The following is a 24762-nucleotide window of genomic DNA, read 5'->3' on the forward strand; positions in this document are numbered from 1 at the left end:
TTACACACCAGGCTGCAGCATCTGATGGACATAAGCCTGTCGCCTTCTCATCTCCTGATCCAGCTGCTCCTTCAGAGTCAGCACCTATGTAAGACGGAGAAACAAAAAGTTGGAGAATAGACAGACAAAGCCAGAAACAGAGAGACAGACTTACTGTAACAAAGTAATCAAGCACACCTTCCCTAGAGATATCTACAGTTACAATTACAATACCTGGTCCTCCAGGCATTTGACCCTCAGGCGATGGGCCTTCTCCCTGGTCTCCAGGGCGCACTCTGCTTGCAGCTGGGTGCCCCTCAGACGATCAGTCTCCATGTCCATCTCCTGGCGATGACGGGATGTCACCTCCAGGAGGCGCTGTGCATGAGAGCGCTCCAACTGGGAGATTTGGCCCTAAACACGGTTCACACACTTTTTTTTTTACCCAATTCAAAATAGAGCATCAGTTTTCAATGGTGCACAATAGAGATCAGAGGGAGGATCTTTTATGCCGGTGCAAGTCTCCTAAAACTTAATGGCATAATGCAGTTGCCTCTCACCTGCAGGATCTGCACCTCCACCTGCTTTTCATCCAGCTCCTGCTCCAGGGTGTGGACTGTCTGCCCCAGCTGCTCCTTCCCTTGAGCTGCTAACGCTGCCTCCTCCTCCCTCCTCAGCCGCTCCAGCTCTACCTGACAACAGCATGAGCAGGACATAATGTGAATGACTTTGCCATGATTGTTCTGCACTCACGTGCCTCTCTGTAATGCATGTAGCAGAAGCCTTGCACAGGGCCTCTCAATTCTCACAGTACACCTACATGTTTCCATCATTTTAGGATAACTTTATACAATATGTGACAGAGGAGTATGTGGAAAAAGGAACAATGGAGAATAAGCTAATGAAATTACTTATATCTGTACCAATTGTCCGGGGAAAAGTTAATTTTTGTCAATGTAATCAATAGCCAAGGCTATTCCCCATTACGTTTTCATCGTAAACACTGATGTCTGACTTTAAAAATAGTACACTGCAGAGACGAGGACAGCTCACCTTCTCCAGTGTCTTTCTGAGTGAAGCCTTGTCTTTACCCAGACGGGTCAGCACCCTCTCCAGCTCAGCTCTCTCTTTCTGCAGCTTCTGCAGGGAGCTCTGGAGACTGGTGACCTTGTCCTGGAGCTCCTCCTTCTCCCTCTGCAGCTGCTGGGAGCTCCCCTGGGCCTGGAGCTCGGCCTCCTGCCTCTGCTTCAGGGTCTGGGGAACAGTCAATCATCCGGACAAATCGCACTCTGCTTCAAAATCTCTCAATCTCTCAAGTCTCAACTCGGGAATGTTGGTCTCAACTTGGAACTGTTGAGCACCTTTAAAAATAATGAAACTTGTATTTATTTATTTATTTTTTTAAACTTATTTTTTATTTGGCTATTTCTCACATCCCCTTTTACATCAAAAATATTTCAACATAGGTTGACAGTTTCCTTTACAAGGGGTTACAATTTTTGTAGAGTTTTATATATCCGAACAATTCAACATGAAAATATGTATAAAAATAAATCAAAACAAATTGAAATAATAATAATGACAATACTGAAAATAACCAACGTAAATAACACAAACATATCAAAACAAAACTAAACATGGGTTATATACAAGTTCACCTTACATAGACATACATATTCAGTCCAATATACATAGGAAAATATCCATATTATTTATCAAAAAATAAAAAATAAAATTTCCTGTTTATTTTGTCTCACTTTAAAGAAGACACAGTAGACTACCTCAGAGCATCACCTGCAGTCCAGTTCCTTACTAAGTATATGTTCATTCAGTTATCAATCCCAATGTTCCCCCAGTGCCTCCATTAGTGGTGTCCATCTTTCTATAAAAATTTCCCTCTGTAGTCTTAGCATATACGTAATTTTTTCCATTGTATAAATGCTTCTTAGAATTGTTAACCACTCATCATAGGTGGGGGGGTCCTTTTTAAGCCATGTTATTGTAATTGCTTTCTTTGCTGCTGTTAATAATATTTGTAAGAGATACATCCTACTGTGAGTTTCATCCCAAGAATTGCTATCAGAGGGTCTCTTACCACTTCAACATCTAATACTTTGTTCACAGTGGTAAAAATTGATTTCCAAAAGTTATCTAACAATGGGCATTGCCAAAATATATGCAAATGGGTAGCCATGGTCTCTCCACATCCCCTCCAACATCTACTTGACTGGTTTGGATTAATCTTTGCCACAATTTGTGGCGTTCTGAAAAATCTATTTTATTCTGGATCTATATCTTCCATTGAAATTCTCTCCACGAATTGGCGTTAGTGACTGTATGGGCCTGAGCACAGATCTTTACCAAACTTCCTCCCTTATTTCCTGTTGTAGCTCTCTATCCCACTTTTCTTTCACATGATAGGTATTGTCCTTTATCACTGAAGCTAGGATTCTATGTAAGTTAGTTATTGGCTTATTCCCATGTATTCCATCCTGAATTTTCAATAAATACTGTTCCAAGAGGGAGGGATCTATCAATCTGTTCCAGTTTGGGTGTTTGAATATAAAGCTTCTTACCTGTAGATATCTAAAAGATTCTGTTCTTGATAAATTAAAATCTGCTCTTAATTCAAAATGATTTGAAATTGTTATTACTGAATAACTGATGTACAAAATGGAGATTCAAGTGTGTCCAATTTTTAAATCCTGCATCAAGTTTTAAAGGCAAAAAGTCTTTAATATGAATAATTGAGCTCAAGATAGAGAGATCACATGGCAACTTAAACATTTGCTGTACTTCTTTCCAAGCCCCATATGTGGTCTTTGACCATTCTCCCAGGAGATTTTTGATTGATTTAATCCTAGTAAAGGGGACCACTTTTGTCTATATTGAGCCATCTTGTACTTGTATCGTCTGATAACCACACCATCATTGCTCGCAATTGTGACGCTAACCAGTAATGTTTCAGGTTGGGCAGACCTAGTCCCCTCTTGGGTTTTGCCAGTTGTAATACTTTGTATCTGACCCTGGGCCTCTTACCCTGCCATATAAATCTTGAGATGAGACGGTCTATAAGGGCAAACATAGATTTAGGAGGGAAACTTTTATTTTTTGTGTCATCAGCCTACTCACCTCCTTCAGGCTCCTGTTATGTTTCTCCAGCTCAGAATTTCTCAGCTCTGAGTCCTCTTGGGCCCTCTGAAGGCTCTGGGCCCGCTCCGTTAGCGTGTGGTTCAGCCTCTTACTCTCTGAAAGGGCATCTCGTGTTTTATCCAGACGTTCCTATGGGAGCGCACATTTTAAGATATACTATACACTGGGCAAGTCACTTTGATCAAAACACGAATCTGCACTTAGGATGACCCTATTCACCTTCCTTCATATTCTGTCTCTCGTTCAGTTCCTGAGACACTGTTCAAATGTTGCAGGCAAGAGTTGGGATTTTTCCCTTGCTTTTTATTGCAATGAGCGGACAGGTTTTGAGCAAAATAAAAGAGATTTATACCGAGCGTGCCATGTTTTTGTTTGCACAGCATCTTTAAAGTGCAGTCCCAAACTAAACCCGGGAAGCTCTCCTGAGAAGCTCTTGGAGAATTAATGAGCTTGCCTGAGCATTTTATTGCATAGTCTTTGAGGTCCTTCAGGAAAACCACGGCAGCAAAGGTAAATAAAAAAAAAACTGTAACTGAAAAGGTTACATAGCTGCACTGTAAATCAAAGCACAGTAATGGAAGCTCAGCTATTCATCTTATTTTGAAGTTTCAATTAAACATCCTTAGGTGGACTGAGTAGAAAAACCTTAAAAATACACAGTGCACATAATTTGTTTTATTTAACAGACCTGAATAAATATTATTCTTCAAATTCAATTCTGCCTGCAGCATGTTCCTGTGCCCTCCACCTATTCATCTTTTTAACTCATCGTTGAGTGGGTGTAATTAGGTGACGGACCGTACCTGCAGCAGCCTTCGGTCCTGTTCACTGACAGTCAGAGCCCTCTGCAGCTGAGCGATCTGCTCCTGAATGGCTCCAGTGCTGGCCCTGTTGTCACTGAGAGAGGCTGACAGTTTGTGGAGCTGCTCTCTCAGCTGGCTCTCATGCTGCTCAGCCCGAGCTAGAGATGTGGCCAGCCTCTCCTCACTGACCTTCAGTGCAGCACACTGGTCCTCGCTATCACCCAGCTCCCTCCTCAGCTCCGTCAGCCTCTCCTGCAGTGCCGCCACCTCTGCATCCAGCTCCGCCGCCTTGAGCTGGGCCCGTTGTAGCTCACCGTCGCAGGTGCGCTGGGACAGCTCCAGATGGCTCACCCTGTTCTCCGCCGCCTCCAGGGACTCCTTCAGCTTCCGCTGTTCTGCATCCGCTCGAGATTCTAAGCCCTGCGAACGCTCCAGCTTCTCCTGTGGAGAAATTGGCACAGAACTTTTACAATTCATTGAAGGTACTGTGTGGGATTTCTGATATTGTCTTTTTCTTGGCTTTTCAACATACTTGCAGTGCCTTGGATTCAGTCTCAGCAGCCTGCAAACTGGTCTTGAGTTTGGCCACCTCCCCCCCAAGGCTTCTCTTCTCCCTGTCTCCACGCTGTGCTACTTCCTCCTGCAGGGAAAGGGAGATCTGCGCTCCTTGCAGTCGTTCTGCTATCTCTCGTTTCCCTGGAAGAGCATGTAAACTAAATATAACTCTGAACATAATTAATAACCGATATTCATTTTTGTAGGATCCGCTGGCTCCCTCACCCTCCTCTAATTCCTTCAAGGCCTTCTGTAGTTTCAGCAGCTGGATGGCTGACTTGTCCTGGCCGCCTTTGAGTTCTGTCACCTGACGACTTAGACTGGCTATCTGGGCCTTGGCTTCATCCTGCAGGACAAAGTTTATTCAGAGTATAGCAAGTGTAGAAAATACTGCTGAACATGCACAATCATTATTTAATCTGATCGACCAGGTTCCTGTGACCATCTGAATGGCAACACTAATCCTAGATCAGCAGTACACAAGGATAAATTAACAGATTGAGGATTGTGCCTTTGAATTTGAGCTTCTGTCCAGTCATAGTTAAGAGGCAGTTCAAATATACCCTGTCTCTTTGTGTGTCCCTGAGTTCCTGCAGGAATTCCCGCAGCGATGTCTGCACTGTGTCCACATCCAGCTCTTCATCTTCACCACGAGACACGGAGGGCACATCTCCTTCTGCCACACTGTCCCCCCCTACACACAGAGACCACATTCACTAATGCATCTACTCATAGTAAAGACACTACAGACTACACTACAGGCAGGCTATTAATTGCATGATACCCTAAGTGCATGGCCATACCCTTCACTGGTAGGTGATTCCTCCAGGGAGAGGGAGACCGTCTACGGGACCCAGAGGTGCAGTACTGAGAGAGTCCAGTACGGCCGATGCCCAGGGTGCGGCGCAGCGCTGAATACAACCCCACCAGCTTGAGCTCCAGGTCCCGGCGCACGCCATCGCCCAGGCCCAGCTGCTCCTCCAGGCCCTGCGCCTTGCCCTCTGCCAGGCCGGCCCGCAGGGTGAGCTCCCTGACCTGACCCCTGGCGTCCTCGAGCGCTCCCTCCAGCTGGGCAGAGGTTTCTCTGAGCCTCTGGTCACTCTGCTGCAGACAAGCCTCTCTCTCCTGCAGCAACTCTCTGTTCTGATGCTCCGCTTCCTCCAGCTCCACCACACGACGCTGCAGCCCTGCAGCCTGCACCAACACACACAACAGTCACATGAGAAAAATAATTTTCTCTATCAATTATCATATAGATTATGTCATATATTATATAATACGTATATCATAGTATATAATTAGTATATAATTCATGACTGGGGCATCTACTGTAGTTTTAAGAGGATTCATACATTTTTTCAGTCATGAAAGGAATAGAGACATACTTGTCAAATGCGCACCTTGAAGAAACAATTTTCCATCAGTTGTCTACATTTAGCAGCTAGTTACACATGATTAAATGTAATGTAGAGTGTTTTCTTTTGTAAATATTCTCAAATGATCTAGCTTACACAATATTAAAATGTGTCTGTTTCTGAAATAGGGAGACATCTTGATTTTGGGATCTTCATATATTAGACATGTTGCATATCTATCATACTAGCCAATTTCATTTGCTTTGGACTCAATAAAGGGTAATAAAGTTATAACAGGCCCTATAATTAAACATGCATATATAGATATATGTATGGAGGCTAAGTCAAATAACAACAAATATATAACAACAGTGATGAAAAACAATGATCAACAACTCTGTCTAGGGTATACCGAGTGATCCATAATATTTATACTATACTGTATCAATAATGGTGATATGATTTCTGTATAGGGTAACTTTGGGATTAGATTTGGGATGACAAGCTTGGAGTTTGTCGCTGATTGCATTTGGAGATTATTTACTAGACTCTGATATGGGGGATTATGGGATACAGGGATTATGGCTAGGGTATAAGGGTAAACAACAATATACTTTACAACTGTGACCCTTCTTTATCCCCAAGACTACAAAGCCTACTTTTTCCATATACTTTACTATAGCATAGCTATACTTTAACGTTATACTATTAACCCACAGAGGTACTAACATACAATATGATTTGAATTTTTTAATTTCATCACAGAATTGTCCTATTGTTGAGCTTTTTATTGTATCCTATTGTTGTTTAGTCATATTCATGTTACTGAATCCACAGATTCCAAAGTAAAACTTAAGGCTACCAAATGTAGTTGTCCATACAGTAGAATATACAGTATATTACGGTTGATGTGCTCTCTCTTCATCACGTATGGCAGGTATTCTTCAAGTATGTATGCCTGGAGGGAATGTTTGCTCTAGCATGTTGTTAACAGACTAATCCCCGGGGGCTTCTACCTCACTCAGGGCTGCTTCTCTGCCAGCCTCACACTCCAGAACTCTCTGCTTCAGAGTGAAAGCCTCTCGACGCGCCTCCTCCTCCTTCTGCTCCTCCTGACACACCCGCGCCTGCAGCTCCCGCAGGTCCTGACTCTGCTGGCTGTTCTCTCCTTCAAAGACCTTTACCTGCTCACGTTAAGGCAACGCATTTTACTTGAATGTAATGCTTTATTTAAAATAAATCAGATGGAAACTAACAACCTTAATGTAAGGCTTCACCTGTCTGCGCAGCTCCTGCAGCTCTCTGCGTGCCTGCAGGCGAGACTTCTCCAGCTCTCTCATGTTGCTCCGCAGAGTGGCTGCCTCTTGGTGCATTGAGTTCCTACATTCCTCTAAGACCGCCACTTTCTGCTCCCTCTCCTCCACAGCTCGTCTCAAGCTAATCAAGATGTTTTTAAAGTTAACGCAAGAGAAAACATAAAAAATATCCACTGCTGCTAGAGTGTCTACCGTGTTTACGGAGACTCTGCAATCCTGAGTAGCTGCTGTACCTGTTGTTGTCACTCTCTGCTCTCTTGATGAAAGCTCTCAGCTCCTGGTTGGAGGCCTGGATGGCCTCTTTGTCCCTAGTCTCATCGCCCAACAGCCTTCTCAGGTCCAGCACCTCTTTGCGTTGGTTGTCCCTTTCCTGGGCACACTCCTGCAGCTCCCTGTGGGCCTCAATCAGCTGCCTTCGCCCCACATTGCGTCCATCCTCTGCCTCCAGCAGCTGCCGCCGCAGGCCCTCCACCTTGAAGTCCAGAATGGAGAACAAAAGTGAGGAGAGTCGCCCATCTTATTTTAATTTAAAATTAAAGTTATTTTATAGATAACAAATGGTATGATATGACAAATATAATAAAATACTTTTTCATGATTTCCTCGACAAAAGGGATTAACATTTATATTAATAGGCCTTATAGAAAAAGTAAGTAAACTCCTTATTCAGTAGATTACCAGGTAAACTCCCCTTTAATAATAATCAGCTTGGCAAAATGTTTCCACTGTGGGTTGTACCGTAGCTAGACAGTAGCTGTTAACACCCCAATCCAGAATGTATTTGGTCACATAAATTTGAGGTGGATTCACATAGGGTTCTTGAAGATTCATTCATGAAAAATAGCCTTTAGCAGTTTTCAATATCCATCTGAGCTCAAAATACAGGTCTGTTTTCAATATAAATTCAACTTAAACAATCAATATAAACAAAATTCCCTACAGCCTCAAAATACATAAAAAACTCCCATTAGGCTGTACATCAAAAGCTCAAACACATGCATATGATCAACTTGAAATATCATCAACTTATCAAACTTGAAAAAGGGAAAAACCTTCAACCTTACGTCATATTTGAGACTGTTCTTGGATTGGATATTCAAGGTCTAGTGATTTGAAAGCTCAAACTCAACATCTAAGTGCTCTGCACACAAACTCAGATAGTGTATGACCTCTATTCTGTTTTATGGCAACATGTTGTGTGTAGCGAGAGAACTAGGGAGGACAGAGCTTATCTGGCTATGGATAAGAGCCAGTTAGGCCTGTAGCCAGGTGCTGTCTCTCCCCATCTCCATGTTGCAGCTCGCAGTGTGAAGAATCCTCAGCAGGCAACATGATGAACAGCAGCTCCAGAGGGTGGAGGGGGGTGAGGAAGGGGGAGGATGAGGAGCAGGATGAGGAGGAGAAGGAGGAGTGTTATGTTCAGAGGCCACACAGGATGGTTCCTTCTCATAAATTCTAATGTGAGAAAAAACAATCCAGTGCTGATCTGGCCAATTATACTTTATTTTATCTTTATTTTTTGGTGGAGAGCGGAGGAGGAGGGCAGAGAATGAGGGCAGCAGTGTTGTGCTGTGTGGATGAGAGAGGGGGACCCGGAGTCCCAGTGGAGCCAGCCTCTCGCTGCTGCAGGGGAGAAAATAAACACTCCCCCACCAGTTTATTTACACAAGGGGTTAACTCAAACTTTGATTTCATATTATGGTACCAGGGGCGGTATCCTTCCCCTCCCTCTCCCCTCCCTCACTCTCTCGCTCTCAGTCACACATTCTCACTCCTGCTTTGTCACTGTCTGACATGAGAATCCTGAGATGGGATTAGTGAAAATAATCAAACAAGGGAAGGAGCAGGGGTGGCCGCCAAATATGACAGTGTCGTTGTAGCCCGCCTTGATATACAGTAGGGAGGGCTGTCCAAACCCCAAAACCCCTCTGCTCTGACTCCACACAACCTCATTCAATATACTTTGACAAGACTAAGGAGACAGAGTGAAGACAGGATGATCCTCATTTTTGCTTTTTATTCAAACCAGAAAGTCCCACACAGATAAACAACCCCTTTTTCCAGGGAGACCAGGCATTTAAATCAGAGGCATGGTGAGGCCCATAAAACACTGGAGTTATATCCAATGAGGTGACTGTGAGTTTATTATTTTCACTAAAATGCCTCAGGACTCAGCGCCTGGAATCCTGAACTCAAACAACCCCAACAGATGAAATGAGATTTAGTGTACTAAATCCATACACATTATAGCATGGTGATAAAAAAAATCCCACAGTATCAGCAAATATGTCATTGGGCCAAAGTTATAGTCTCTAACTGCACTGCTCTGTTTACATCAAGGTCAACATGACCACATTCTCCTCCAGGGAAGCCGACAGGGAAGAAAGAGTGAGAGAGAGTGCTGACCGGGTGTCTTTAGCATGGACAGCATCCCTCCTTGTAGGATTTGGCTCTGTAGACTGTGCACCTGGTGGCATCCTGACGCTAGTAAAGCTCTGTGGCCATGGCCAATGTCAACAGAGGCCTATGGTAAATGGCTTTCCCTCGCACTGGTACTAATTGGTACAAATTCCCCCTACAACTGGCCTAGAAGCAGATCCCAGGCCTCCCACACCATGCCAAGCCAAACAAGCCTGCCGTTCCCTATCCGTCTCCGTGCCCCTACAAACAACCTCTGCCCATCTATCTTGTGACATCCTCCCTATATATTCTGCAATTCCTTATATTTCCCTCTCCAATTCTACATCTCCCAGCCAATAAAACATCCACTTTGGGTTGACACTAGTCCTGTATGGGTCAACATTCCCACCAATACTGTACACTGGTGCCACTGCAAAGACAAGCATGAGGTTTTTGTTAAAAAAAAAAAAAAAGGGAGGCAGAACAAAGATGGTGGGAATCAGGGTTTTCAGAGGTCCTCACCTCCTGCTTTGCATGTTCCCTCTGTTGGCTCAGCTCTCTGACTTGCTCAGTTAGACTCCTCTTAGCACTCTCATGGGAGCTCAAAGACTCCTCGAAGCGAGAGCGCAAGTCCTGTAGCTCAGACTGCAGGACAGCCATTGTGTTCTGAACACACAGATCAACACAAAACAAAAAAGATGGTTTTAATCTTCTGTGCTCTTTCGTATTTGTCCTATATCAAGACAACAAATGTCACTAAAATTAGTTTCAATGTTTTTTTTTTAAGATTAGTTTTTGGCCAGTTTTGCCTTTATTATGTTCTGTTGGTAAAAACAAGACAAGAGATTGAAGTACACATACAATACAAATTCTGTTAAACAGCAGTGAAATACACAAATCAGTCAGATGAAGCTAGTTTCTAATCCTATATGCAGAACAATATAATATATATTGACCTTGTCCTGCTCCTGTTTGCTAAGGGCCTCTCTCCGCAAGCGCTCCATCTCCATGCCTGCTGTGGCCAGGTCCTGCTGCAGGGCTGCCAGCCTCTCTGTTACGGCGGCCTTCTCTGCTGCTTTCTGGGACAATGCCTGGGCACAAACAACTACAAGGTCAAGGGTCATACCTAAGATATTACATCTCACGAATAGAAGAATATTTGGCCATGGAGACATGAGTATCTCACAATTTTAGTCATTTAGCTAAAATACTTATCCACAGCAACTTAGTGGTCTAGTGTCCTGCAGGAGGAAACTTTGACAGGACCCATGGCTGTTGATGGACACACACTGGTAAATTGTGATGATTGAACCTGGGACTTTTTGGTTATGAGACAGATCTCTAACAACTAGGATGCCCTGTTTCACATCAGCTTCATAAACATTCCAAATATAAATAAATAGATACAAACACAAAGCTATGAAGACCACCACACACACCTGCTGCTTCTCACTCTCAGCCTGCAGGAGGCTTTGGTTGCAGTCCTGCTGCAGCCTGGCCAGCTCCTCTTGCACCTGCTGCAGCTCCGTCTGGCTGTGCACACGCAGCTCTTCACACTGCCTACGCAGCTGCTCCTCAGCCTGCTCCCACTGAACCATCAGCTCTGCACACTGCTGCTCCTGTCACCCACCAAACACACACACACACACACACACACACTCCCAATGAGTTAAAAGATAACTATTTGTCTGACTCAATTGAGTCAACCTCACCATGTCAGTCATATTGTACCTTATATCTGCGTTCAGCCTCTAGCTGCTCTCTGTGGGTTTGTTCTCTGTTGTTTTGGGTTAGCAGGGCATTCCTCTCCACCTGGGCCAGCTTGTCCTCCAAGTTACTCCGCTCTTGTGCTGCTTGTGCCACCTGCTGCTCAGCATCCACCCGCATCCGAGCAGCATCACCTGGACAGACACATGTACCCACACTCAAATCAAAATCAAAATCCCACCTAATTATTGGATGGAGACTCATGACACACAACAGAGAATGACAGTATCAAGATGCTACTACACTTGGAATTGTTATGAATACTGGATGTCCATCTATATCTTTATGTGGAACATGCTAGCATAACACTGCTTATCTTATCCATGTCTGTTTGGGTGGTGTGGTGGGATCCTGGTCAGCTGAGAAAGCAGCTCCAGTGATCCCGCAGCCCAGCTGCTGCAGAGCTCACAGCTGAAATATGGATCTCTAGTGGGTTGTTGGAAAGGCCTCATGGCCAGGGGCCTTGGCACGGAGGACAGTGGGGTCTCTGAGGGAGGGGGCTACTCACGCGTCAAGGCCTCGTTAGCCAGGAGCAGGCTGTGCCTCTCCCCCTCCAGCCTGGTGCACTCTGCCTCCAGAGACGAGGCAAGCTCCTGGCTCTCGAACAGAGCCGTCTCCAGGGACTCCTTCTCCACTCTGGAACACAGTGGTAAAGTGGTTCAAGCTCTGAAAAACAGACCTTTGAAACCCTAGGTGCAGAAGGTCATAAAATCCAATGATCCATGGTTGCCATAGTTTCCAAATAAAACCATGTTACTTAAAGACTCTTGTTACATGAGACTCGCTTTAGTAAGTAAAATATGCTCAAAGGTTCAAAACTATCTTAAATACACATTACCAGTTGGTCTGACTAACACAAACACATACGCAAACATACACACACAGACACACAGGCACACTCACACATGCGCACACACACACACACACAGACCTGAGAGCAACCAGCTCTTGTGTGAGTCCACAGGCCTTGCGCTCAGCAGAGGTTAGCTGGACGTCAAGTGCAGCCCTGTCCTTGGCCAGTTCCTGCCTGTCATGGGTGGCTCTCTTTAGGGCCATGGCCTGTGTGTCGAGCTCCTTCCTGCACGCACACAGCTCCTCTGACACAGCCTGCATTTGCCTGTTGACCTGGAGGTCAATACACAATTTAGAAATTCCATCAAGCAACTGATTTATATGTTTTGCTGCTTGTAGGATGTAGTCCCTAAAATAAAAGCTACAAGGCATTATACCAATATAAATGATAGTGTAAATAGTTAATTACTATATCATACATCATCATTAAAAACATGTATGCATGTGTGGGACCATTGTTAGGTGAATTGAGAATTACCACCCAACCTCTGTTTTCCACAGTCACATTTGGTGTCCTGAGATTCAACTCAACATGTCCCTGACTTGACTGTTGCAATGCACAAATTAAACATGCCAAAACTTCAAGTGGTTGATGTCAAAAGTCAAATGGCACTGCAGAGGAACTCATAACAATATCAGATGAACTGCCTGAAGCAAAACAAAAATGATAAGTGGGGTTAATATCTAATTAAATCACTATGACTATCAGGAAAAATAAAATGAACTGGGCGCACGTGCAATTACTGTGGACCCTGACACACTTTTTTTTCCACATAAAAAAAAAAAAACAACAAAAAAAACCCCTGCTTCTTGTCCAAAAGTACTGAGATGAGGATTCTCCTGGGATTAGTAAAACCAGGAAACCTTTGTTTCACTAAAATACAGCATGGAATTTACAATGGAATTTGTACTTAAATATAAACATATTGCACAAGATTAAAATCACTGATGGCCTCAAAAATTATTTCAAATCACTGAACGTCCCCAGGTAATAGCAGTTCTGTGTAAATAGGACTAAAAAGAGCCAAATACTTGCTGCATGCATAGAACACTATCTGAGGCAATGACAAAAAAAACGGGTTTCTGTGTCATTCAAAGGTTTATTCTACTGGTTTGAATCAGCTATGATAAGGCTCTATTCTGAAATAGAAGATCAATTTACTACAATCTGTCAGCTCTCAAGATGGCCCAATATTTCGCTGTAATTCTACACCTTTCCTTGCTGCATCTTAAAGGCCATTTCCTGACATAATATCTCACATCCGTTGAAGATTTGCTCTGACTCAATGTACAATGGCCCCCTGCAACTTCTAATATTTCAGTGCAATAGCAATGTTTGAGAAGCAATAATCATTGTAATTTGATTTTCAACTAAACTAAAATGAACTAACACTAACTAAATATCAGCACATGGTGTCTTTCAGCCTCTCCTTAGGTAAATATTAAAGTGGATGAATTACACCAATGTTATGGATGAGAATAGCTCTCAATAAGGGGATGAAACCTGAGCTTTGTGCAATGGAGGCCACTCCAACGCTTGTTTTATACACGGCTGATTTATTTTTGCAGATAAGTTATCTAAAAATGTTTGGATGGAATTTGTCAAATTGTTTAGTTTCGTAAAATTCTAGCTGAGATCAACATGGATATCCCAGTTTCACATTCAGAACAGATAATAAAACAGGACAGAATTCTTTCCATTCTTTGGGAGACGAAACAGGGAGATCTGGATCTGGCTAAGGAAGAATGGGAATACTGTAGGTGTTAATTTATTGGGTCTTTCACTCATTCTCTTCTGCTTGGATATTATATGTCTGCTATATCTATTTATCTTTTCCAGTTCACATTTGTACATGAGGATCCCTTGCTTCCCATATCCCAAGTTACTCATAAAACACAGAGTGGGGCCCAAACTCCCCTCCGTATCCCATTTGAGGGAAAAGACCATGAGTACCATGGCAGATGTATCCAATATCTCCGATTAGTTTTAATGTGACAACGAGACCCATAAACCTGCTGAAAGCTGTTAATAACACACAGTGTAATTCTCCCAGGTGGTGGGAGCTGGGGAGAGGGGGCTGGACGGTCTGGGGTCTCTGACCTGTGAGTGCTGCTCCAGGGCCTGAGCGTGCTCCTTCTGCAGCAGGCTGAGCTCTGCCTCCAGCCTCTGGCGGACCTCCTGGAGGTGGCTATGGGAGCTCTCCAGGGCTTGTTTCTCAGCGAGCAGATTCATCATCTCCTGTTGGACCCGTGCTGTCTCCTCCCTGGCTGCGGCCCGCTCAACCTCAGCCTCCCGTCTACGTTCACCAAGCTCTGCCTTCTCACCCTCTGTCTGGAAGCCAAACACCAATCATCAAACGTTTCACTCTGGCAAAAATGATTTGAGTGTATAAAGAAGCTATTCAAGTCTGCCTTCCATCGCCATTACAGGACAACAGGCCCACTGACCAGCAGCAGTATACGGTTGAGTTCCACCTTGTCATTGGCCAAGCCTTCGCTCAGGGCAGCCATTTTGGCTAGAGAGTCTTTTAAGGCAGCCTCCTGGTTCTGCAGTTTGGTGAGGGCTAACTCCTGCTCGGCACTCTGGGACTCCATCTGTGGAGTGTATCATACATATCAGAAGGATTAAAACTATCAGGACTCCCAGAGAGAATCCAGTACAGGCTACCTGGTGAAATACACAGCAGTCTACCTTGCTGAGAGCCAGAGCGAGGCTGGCCTTGTCATCCTCCAACACCTCCTTCTGCAGCGTGATTTGGCTCAGAGCCTCCTTCATTGTCACAAGCTCCCTGCGCAGGTCAGAGTGTTTCCCTTCAAGTTGCTCCAGACTCCTCTCACTAAAACACACATAAAACATATCACATACATGTCTTTCTCTTTCTCTCTCACACACACATACACACAGACATTATTTATATAAACAAAATCTCTTAACAGTAATCCATCTCTACTTTGAAAGATGGAGAAATGTCGGTGCCAAAGGCCAGAACTCTAAGGGAGTTACTTTTTTTACTGGATCGCATGTCCTGCTCTCATTCTCAGCTAATCAAATTTTTGAAGCAAAAGGAAAACCTCACAAGGAGAAAAAAAAAGTCACCCTCTTGCATGAGTGTAGTAATGCAATGTAAATCATTTACATTTTCATCCAAATGTCGTCCGGGTGCATTGCCGGCCGGAGAATGACATGTGTTACTGATCTAAACTCTAAACAAACGGAGCTCGAAAACAAGCGCGGGTGACGGGATGTGCGTTGTGTAACGGTCATTCGCCCTGCTCGTAACTGTACCCTCTCTGGGCCTCTGCGCGCTGCCGTGCCAGCTGCCTCTCCAGATCCTCCCTCTGCTGCCTCAGGAGGTCCCGCTGTCTCTGGAGCTCCAGTGACGAGCCCCTCAGTACCTCCAGCTCCGCACGCTGGGAGTCCACCTCCTGCCGCAGTCCCGACTGCAGCTTCTCCAGGCTGCCCTTCTCACTGTGAGCAATGGAGGAAGGAAGGAAGAAAGAAAGAAAGACAGAAAGAAAGACAGAAGAACAGAAAGATGGAAAGAAAGAAAGAAAGAAAGAAAGAAAGAAAGAAAGAAAGAAAGAAAGAAAGAAAGAAAGCGGAAGGAAGGGAGGAAGGAGGACAGAGAGAGAGCAAAGGCCCATTGTTGTACTATAATAATAATCATCATCATCATCATCATCATCATCATCATCACACTTAAATTGTATATCACTTTTCCAAAAACAACATTAACAAGACACTTTATTTTTTTAAACATTTTCTAGTACATTGGTTTTATTTTTGGTGGCTTGTAAATATTGTTTCTGGTTGTGATGATGATGATCGTTCACTATTAAAAATAAAACAAAACTATAATCATCATCATCATAATCATTACAACACTTGAATTGTAGCTAATTTTTCCAAAAACAACATATACAGGCAACTTCACGAGAAACAAAACTAGAGTATACAAAATACAAAAGAAAAACAATATAAAACTAAGAACATAAAAACAGCAAAAAAGAAACAAAAAGAATAGGTATAAAAGCAAAAACTATTCTAATGCAGCCTCCAAAAGTCCCGAGGCCCTAATGGCAAACGCCTAATCACCATTCTACACAAAGGAAGTACGTTATCAAGGTGTATATGGGTCAGCTTGCTACCTGGAGATTAGCTCCAGTGAGGAGCGATATCTGTTGCAGTCTCTGTGGCTCTCCTCCAAGGCTTTTTTAGCCTCCTGGCCTTCCTTCCGCACTTCCTGGATCTTCTGTTCCACCTCCCTCCTCTCAGTGTCTCTCTCCTGCAGGTGATCACGCAGCGTGTCCGCTTGCTCCAGGGCCGCATCCAGACGCCCACACAGATCCTGTGGATTGTACGTGTGTGTTTGTTATGTGGGTTAAGACACTGGGGCGAAAAGTCATTATAATGTATTCAACACATCTTCCCCCTATTTCATGGATCAGCTTCAAAAGATCCTTCCTCAAATTTCATTTACAGTAGTACAAAGTACAAAATAAGTATGATGAGACTTTTGTTGGACCTGTGTTTGTTTCTGGTGCTTGGAGAGAGCAGTCTGTACAGCCATCAGAGTGGTGTTCCTTAGAGGAGACCGGCCATGGAGAGGCGAGGAGGAGGCCACACTTTCAGAGCCATTGCTGGCACCCTCACCACCAACCATCTGGGCATGGCAGACAGAATGAAGGAGAGCGGGGAAAAAAAAATACACCGATTTTCTTATATGCTAACAAACCGCAATTTACAATGTCGCTCAAAGCTTTGTTCTGTGCTGACCTGGTGAACATGGCATAAGATTTGCTGGAGGCCTTGGATCTCGGTATGGAGGACATCCATCTCTGCTTTATCCTCTGTTCTCCTCGTCTCCTGTGCAGGAAACCATTAAGGTCAGATAAGCACACATAGAGCACCGCTGACATTCACCAGACCGCCGCCCCTAGACAAGGAAGTCGTGGAGTTTATCAAGACCGGGGTCCAGACTACAGCCAATTTAGCTCCTTTAACCACTTGTCTATCTGCCACCTCCCACCCCTAATTCCCAAGGTCCCACCATCCTGTCCAGACTGGTCTGCATGGTGTTCAGGCTTGCATCCTTCTCGCTGCTCTGGCTCCGGAGGTGCTTCACCATGTCAGTCAGCTCCAGGATCCTAGATGCACAAGTATGCATGTAAATAGACAGAGAAGCACATCACAAATGCGCACACACACACATACACACATACATAGTCACTGAGTTCCTTTAGACATTGAAGATGCAGGACTGACAAGTACTCTTCTTCAATAGAATAGACTATCAACGCTATCATATTCTCTGCAAAAGGGCAGTGCTAGAATCCCTGGCAGTACAATGACTTTTGATAAGATCAAAAGCCAATTGAGGTTCAGAATACAAAGACCTCCTGTCAGTTGCATTGATATTCTTGAGGTCTTCTGGCTGAAGTGCACAGGACGATACAAAAGGCTTGCTTTTTCTATATCATTACCACAGTAGTAGTGTAGTAGTAGTTCAAGTGCTTTGCTTTGGTGTTCCATTTAAGGGATCAAATTTGGCTCTTCTGTCAATCATAGAAAGAATCTGAATTCTGAATACTTGAAAAAATTGCACTGCACATGAGATGACCTTGAGTCCAAAATTTCTAGTTAAGTTTTTAATGCTTTTACCTTCATACAGTCCTGATCACCTAATAGTAACTCAAAAGTCTGTTGCATGAGCCTGTGTGACATGGCACACAGAAGGCGAGCCTCTTGTGAACACACCCATTAGGAAATCACTTTACCTGGAGTTGAGTTCAACTTTCTCTGCATCCCAGCGACCCTGAAGCTGCATGGCCTCCCTGAGCTTGTCCTTCAGTTGCCTTTCCAGTGCTGACATCTCCATGCCACTAGAGGAGCTCTCCTGCGTCACCCTGGCCTCTAGGTTCATACAGGCAACATGCAGCTGGCGGCTGGCAGTGACACACTCCCCACGCATATCAGAGAGAGTCCTGCAAAAGAGACGTGCGCATCAAGCTTGACAGAATGTGACAGAACCTATAAAAGATCTGAAAGGATACGGAAACGGGACATGCTGTTTTCACTTTTACAGTTGTGAGCCATCAGTCTAATTAAAAAACAGTCTGTTTGTATTTGAACAGGATGGATGCCTGTAGTGATTAAGCTCCAGGATCGCAGCTCACTTTGAAGTGTCTCCTGTTTAAGTTAGAGTCTCCGACATGATCACAGCTGTCTATGAGCTGAGTAATCGCTATTGTAGCAAATTACTCCTCAACACTGCTCACAGTGGTTCGACATGACATAAGCCAAGTCTTATAGGGTTCAACTTTGTCCTGATGGATGACTCCAACAGCGAGCAGAGGCACCTTAAGCTATCTGTCCCCCACCGAGGAAACAATGAGCAGGGGAGCAGGCGACCCCGTTGACCTACTCCACTTTGATCCTCGGCTGGGATAGATGGCTGTGGTTGGAGTGTCGAGGGTGAGACAGAAGAAAGGAGGGGGTGCTTGTGGAATCCTGGGCTGCCGGAGGGGTTCTGGCAGTGCGCCACGCTCACCTGTCAGTGAAAGTCCTTAGCTGGGTGAAAGTGTTCCGCAGGGAGGCGGCCTGGCGCCACAGCGCTCTGACACGGGCCTGCTCACGACCCAGCCGGGAGGCACACGTCTGGGGAGAGAAACAGGGAACAAGGGCACTGGAGACTGGAGGGTGGGTGGTAAGGGTTGCTTTCAGCACACTATGGCACCTCTCATTTTTATTGTGATCCCAAACAGATACAATACTGACGCTCTTGGACACACACTGGCACACATACAAACAATTGGATTTCCCTGTATCAACAGATGTAGTCCATTTACAGCATGAATGCCAGATTGTTTGCACAAATTTTTCCTTCCTCTCAGCAGTTGGAATGTTTTCACAGGAAACAACAGCTCAAAAATCATGGCAGTGAAATGAACAAAGAATAAGAATGAATTGACGAAACTGGCTATGAATGGAATTCCTACCCCATGTGAACTCAACAGGAATTTAATTGCACAATCTCTGTACAGAGAGGGATTAACCTGAGTTCTGTATTCTTTTTCTGACTCAAGCTCCTCATTTTTGCGGTTCTTCTCACCTCTTGCTCTCTGCGTAGACGGGTGTCACTCAACTCCACGTCTTCGCGGGCCTTCCACAAGCTCTCTGTCAGCCCCTGGGTGACGGTGCCAGCCTGCTCCAGTTGCTCCCGGAGCATAGAGTTGACTTGGCTGAGGTTGGCACACCTGGGGAAAACAAGCCTCATTACACTGAGAGGCTCCTTGGCACCCCTCACTTGACAACTACTGTCGTGACACCCTCTTACAACCCTACCCCAGCAACCAAACTCCATCACTCATGCGGCCACTATATCACTCCTACATTTATGGGCTCATAATGCTAGTTTTAGATCCACCCTTGCCAGCCACGCTTACAGGGTGAACATGTGTGACAGTTTTATAAAGTCTGTGTCAACTCAGTCCTAATTTCAACCAGATTTGCTTGTAGAGTCATTTACAAAAATGTTTACATCATTCTCACACTGCACACACACCCTGTTACAGTAAAGCGTGCCAGTTTTCCATGTTCAGTTATCTGTTTGAGAGGGAGCCAAACCAGTGTTTGCATGTATAATATGAGACTGTGCTTAAAGGGACTTGAGAACAGGGGAAAGAAGGCTTCAATAATCCCAATATTACACAAAACAGGTAATTCATTGTTGTAGACCTAGTCTCTACATGACAGTTGAAAAAAAGTGCTTAAGCGGATAGTTCTTGGTAACTGTGCAGTAAGTGGTGCTCCTAGGCAGTAAAAATGATCAGGCCCTGGCAAATACGAGGGTTTCTGCCATGGCCATTTCAATTAGAGTTCCATAGCTCCATAAATCACAGGGCTTTAAAATCTGGCATCAGTTGCAGAGGTCGGCCCCCACTTAGTGCGAGGCATCGTTAAAATGCTTTGGAGAAGAGAACCAACATGGTCCCACTAATTTACTCTGACAAATTGGATGCTGAGTTTATCTACCAAGGCCAGGCTCTGCCTTCCCCAAACCTCTCCTTGCAGCCTGGGCAGAGAAAAACAACAGGAAAGCCCAGAGAACTGCTGGGAATATCTCTGCTCCACACATTTCTCAGAAATATTTCGGCTTGCTTTGTGCTTCTCAACAAGAAACAGAAAAAGAAAAACGGGAGCAAATTTCTAACAGGCTTATCCATGAATTTATTGCTCTGAGTCTGCATCCAAATAGAGACTCCCTGCTGGTGTGGGTTTTCTGATTTCTGGAATCCAATGTTTGAGCATTTTCTTTTCCTAAAACACCCTAGCATGTATTGCTTGCCTCTACAGAGTCTGTAGAAGTTTCTTTATTGCCTGGATGCCCTGGCTACCTGCACTGCATGGTACCCACTCCAGTGCTCACCTCTTCTGCTCCTCCTCCAGCTGTGCAGACTTGTTCTGGACAGCCATGTTGAGGTCCTGTTCTGTCCGCTGCTGCCGCTGGGCTGAGTCCAGGTGGGCTTGCAGCTGAACACAAACAACACCTCTAACTGGCATACTGGTAACACTTCAGTATAAGGCAGCATTTACAGTAGTAAGCTAGCAGTTACCTACAATTTAAAGAACAACATAATTACAGTAGAAACATGTTAATGCAAATGCTCTGTGGAGGCCATACAGCCAAGTGAAATATTTGGATGAATGAAATATATTTACATAACAGAGCAAAACATGGAAAGTGCATGTTTTACTTTTCGATTATTTCACATTTCACTTTCACTGGTTGTTGAAATGCTTTTAACGGCAGGCATAAACAATGGAATAAAAAAACAATTCAGCTTGAAAGGGCAGATTCAGGTCATCACTGAACCATTCTAAACCACTCTGTGCCATTAGACTTTAAGTCAGTTTGGATGCCACAGGTTCAGATTAGCAATGCTATAATGTTGCTATAATGTTATATATAATGTGATTCTTGAACAGTCTCCCATGACTTACCAACAATCTTAGCTTCTCAGACTCTGAGGTTTTGTCCAGCACCTGTTCCTCTAGTTCACCACACCTCCTCTTGTACTGAAGAACCTGGCATAAAACAAACATAAGGTACATAATGGTACACAATTTGAGATGAGGTGAACTGAATTCTGAACCCCACCTCCAGTTACCTTGGTCTGCAGCTTCTGAACAAGTTGGGCCTGTCTCTGCTGTCCCTCCTGATAGGCCTGCAGTTTACGTCTGTAAGCTCTCTCCTCGGTCTGCAGCTGCAGGTGGGCTGCCGACATGCTGTCCTGGTCTGAGTCCACTGCTGACTGCAACATCAGCATCTGCCCCAGCTGGATGGGGTGGTGACACCTGACCTTTAGCAAGTTTGACAACATGACTGGACATGGCCAGTCTTATTACACATTACAGTACACATTATAAATGCACTGTATAATCTATATCTCTGGATATAGCTATAATTAATGGTCGGGCGAGAGGATCAGTTGCACTCAGCTGGGTCATTTAGCATGGGAAAGTCTAGCGATGATTTTTGTAATTGTTCATTGTGGGTTGTATTTCAGAATGATAATATTCAATGCATGGAAGAATTTGTTCAATGCATTTTTGAGGTGACCCATGAATGCATGTCTATGCCAAATAGATAGGCTATCATGAGACATGATTTATTACTGTAATAAGAAACATCTTAAAGTAAAGCACTCTAACTACATATCCATCACATAATTTAATGATATTGATACTGATGTGATTAAATATGAGGGACAACTCTACTGTCAGTGCCAAATATAAGAGGTCAAAGCTCTAGTCAATGCAATTTCAGTGAGCCACAGAGCCCCACTACTGATTTATTACACCAAATTACTCCCACATTAACACACATAATGGATTAAATTGTATGGGTTTATGGCTTGATTAAGAGATGCTTCCAAACACTCACTCAAGTCTATCAATGAGAATTACAGATAAATTATCATCACATATTATGTCAGGATCAACTGGATTAACTAAAATCTATTGTGTTCATTGTTGATTCTATTGGGATTGCTTTATCAAGCACAGAGATACAAGTTACCAACTCTAGCCATATTTTGTCATAATGACACCAATGAATTTTTAAATATAGACTTAACTAGAAAATAAGTTCAGAGTTGTTCAGCTGTAATGCCACTGTTGATTTTATCCATCACATTCTTCTAGGGCTCCATTTCCCAGTTGGACGGGGTACTTTTCTTTGTCATGTATTTAAATGTGATTATGAATTATCCAAATGATTACAGTGGTACAGAGAACACATTTGATGGCACAGGTGTTTCATATACATTGGGCTATGTTTTTGTTAGGAGTATGGTGTGTGCATGGTATGTTTTTATTGTGGGATCCAAATGTACAAGAACAGAAAACCCAAAATAGCCGACACATGATTGAACTGCTAGACAAATCTAGAGAGGCGAAGGATGTTTTTTTAGGGTTAGGGTTAGACAAGCAGTGGCTAGACTTAAAGATGAGGTTAGAGGTTATAGAATTAATGTCAGTCTTTGGAATGTCCAAGTGCAGTATGTTTGTGTGTATGTGTGTGTGTGTGTGTGTGTGTGTATGTGTGTGTGTGTGTGTGTGTGCATCTAAACACAAAGATACACAAAAGTACTGGTCTTTCTCATTGTGGAATCTCATATCCTCTCCCATATCTGAAATCCAAATGTCCTGTAACCTCTCAACCTCACACAACCTAAACTCCCTCTGCACCACCCACTCTCTATCCTGGTGCCAGACACCCTGTCCTCACTAATACAAACCACATGGCCCTAGAGCGCTACAACACACTGCGTGCCTCCAACTGCCCTTGCCGACTTCTCATTTAAAACAGAGAGGAAGAGAAGGAGAGCGAGGGAGCCCCCTCCCCTGCAACACTCTCCAAACCACCATCCAAGCCCCTCAAATCAACCCTGCGACTCCCTCCCTCCCTCCTCTCCTCTGTACCTCATCTCTTCTCTGGGTGCTTAATCTCTCCAGCAGGCTCCAAGAGAGCCAGGACAATAGTCTCACTGTTCAACACTGGACCCAGCCACTTTGCCACCATTATTAACACATTTTCAAATGCCCATTTCAGAATTTTATACTACAAACTACAGAAACGGCCATCATGCACTTGGCTCTGTGCATTTAGAGTTTTTGTTTGAGGACCTGGAGAACACAAAAACTTCTTTTACTGCCCGTTGTTGAGGTGACAGCTTTAGGGACTGAGAAAGGAGGAACAACATGGGCGGAGTGTTCGAAACACACAGAACTGCAGCAGCTGTGTTTAAAGGGACTTCTGGAAACAGCTGTGTGTGGAGCAGTACTGATTATGCATCTTTTCAAGTATTTTGGCACAACTGTAGCAATTACAGTGTATTACCAACAAGCAAGTACTTTTTAAACACACCTTGAATACATGGCCATAGCACACAAGGTTTATTACAACACATGAGCACAGTCTACATTTGGAGCCTTATAGAGGTATCTAATACAACTTTAGGAAAGGGGGTACAACTTAGACCATACTGCAACAATGCAATTCAGAAAGGGATATTATGAGTTACATGCAAGTCTAAATTGAACTCACCCTTTTAAGTGGACATTATCTTTTCTGATGTTTGATGCATAAAAAGGATCATAACAGGACAAATGTTTTCACTGGAAGCAGTGTGTATGCTTATATCTTTTAAATTTTATTCATAAATGCTACAGTCAGCTTTTTCCCTGTGAGACTTCTGTTTTTCCATAAGGAACCAATCTACCAGGCCAAATTATCTTCACATATTTGACACTGATAAGACTCTTGCCCTGGAGGGAGCCACCCGTGCACACCTCCATGAAGGGGAGACAGAGCCATGCCTGTTTTCTCATTTTTAAATCAAGTTTTTTTTATCTGCTCACTGTGAGTGTGGTCTTACTAAGAAGTAAGTGATCATGATTAGAAAACATGCATTACAGAGAAAACACACCTTTCCTACAGCTGGAAGGTCACTCAAATTCTACAAACCACAGGCCTGTTGTTCCATTTCTATCTGGGCAAAGTGTCCTAGTGTGACATTATCTTCAGTATTTCACAGATGGGGCATGTGTTGTTTGGTGGAGGACACATGTCAGTGGTTCCATCAACAGCTGCCACTGCTGCAGACTCCGCACTCTGCCCTCTCTGCCTTTCTGTGCACTCAGTGACCAGGTGTCCCTGACAACCCCGTATGGTCCCAGCCCTGCCCTGATGGGGAGGGATGTTTGCTCTTTTTCATACATAGCTACAGTGTGTGGGCTTCTTGCCAGAGCCTCGCCCCTGCTCCACACACCACAGAGAGGAGGCTTTTTTATGGTTTCTCCCTAGTCAGCTGTAAAGCAGGAGGCCGGGGGCTGCTCTGGATTAGCCATGCTCCATGGAGGAAGCTCCCAAGAGGGCGCCATAACAGTCTGTTGTGGAGACCCCCTCCCCCCTTTACTAAACTCCCCTACACCACCATCTCCACCCTTGCTCTGCTCGCATCATTAAATCTCATCACCCCCATCGCCAAGTGAGCTTGAACTCATTGTTCTTCACA

At 44.1% G+C, this 24762-nt stretch overlaps 1 protein-coding gene across 1 annotated transcript in view; it reads right to left on the reverse strand.

Moving 5' to 3' along the window:
- Nucleotides 1-24762, reverse strand: part of crocc2 (ciliary rootlet coiled-coil, rootletin family member 2) — a 30672-nt gene continuing 5910 nt past the window's right edge. Inside the window, exons 5-37 of the mRNA XM_071517629.1 lie at nt 21352-21519; nt 21185-21268; nt 20610-20713; nt 19293-19437; nt 18732-18838; nt 17959-18165; nt 17232-17328; nt 16958-17047; nt 16707-16844; nt 16330-16529; nt 15467-15649; nt 14873-15017; nt 14629-14775; nt 14282-14512; nt 12260-12453; nt 11837-11964; nt 11293-11462; nt 11001-11180; nt 10518-10652; nt 10084-10227; nt 7395-7633; nt 7123-7282; nt 6862-7029; nt 5294-5684; nt 5054-5133; nt 4716-4836; nt 4468-4631; nt 3936-4376; nt 3112-3261; nt 1033-1233; nt 540-671; nt 214-393; nt 1-84 (exon numbers count right to left, since the gene is read on the reverse strand). Coding sequence (XP_071373730.1) covers nt 1-84; nt 214-393; nt 540-671; nt 1033-1233; nt 3112-3261; nt 3936-4376; nt 4468-4631; nt 4716-4836; nt 5054-5133; nt 5294-5684; nt 6862-7029; nt 7123-7282; nt 7395-7633; nt 10084-10227; nt 10518-10652; nt 11001-11180; nt 11293-11462; nt 11837-11964; nt 12260-12453; nt 14282-14512; nt 14629-14775; nt 14873-15017; nt 15467-15649; nt 16330-16529; nt 16707-16844; nt 16958-17047; nt 17232-17328; nt 17959-18165; nt 18732-18838; nt 19293-19437; nt 20610-20713; nt 21185-21268; nt 21352-21519 — 5508 coding nt within the window. The remainder of the gene's footprint in view (nt 85-213; nt 394-539; nt 672-1032; nt 1234-3111; nt 3262-3935; nt 4377-4467; nt 4632-4715; nt 4837-5053; nt 5134-5293; nt 5685-6861; nt 7030-7122; nt 7283-7394; nt 7634-10083; nt 10228-10517; nt 10653-11000; nt 11181-11292; nt 11463-11836; nt 11965-12259; nt 12454-14281; nt 14513-14628; nt 14776-14872; nt 15018-15466; nt 15650-16329; nt 16530-16706; nt 16845-16957; nt 17048-17231; nt 17329-17958; nt 18166-18731; nt 18839-19292; nt 19438-20609; nt 20714-21184; nt 21269-21351; nt 21520-24762) is intronic.

Source organism: Centroberyx affinis, unplaced genomic scaffold (genome assembly GCF_046629955.1).
Source record: "Centroberyx affinis isolate AG114_WGS23_722 - 3 ecotype Tasmania unplaced genomic scaffold, CSIRO-AGI_Caff_v1 ptg000503l_1, whole genome shotgun sequence".
NCBI lineage: Eukaryota > Metazoa > Chordata > Actinopteri > Beryciformes > Berycidae > Centroberyx > Centroberyx affinis.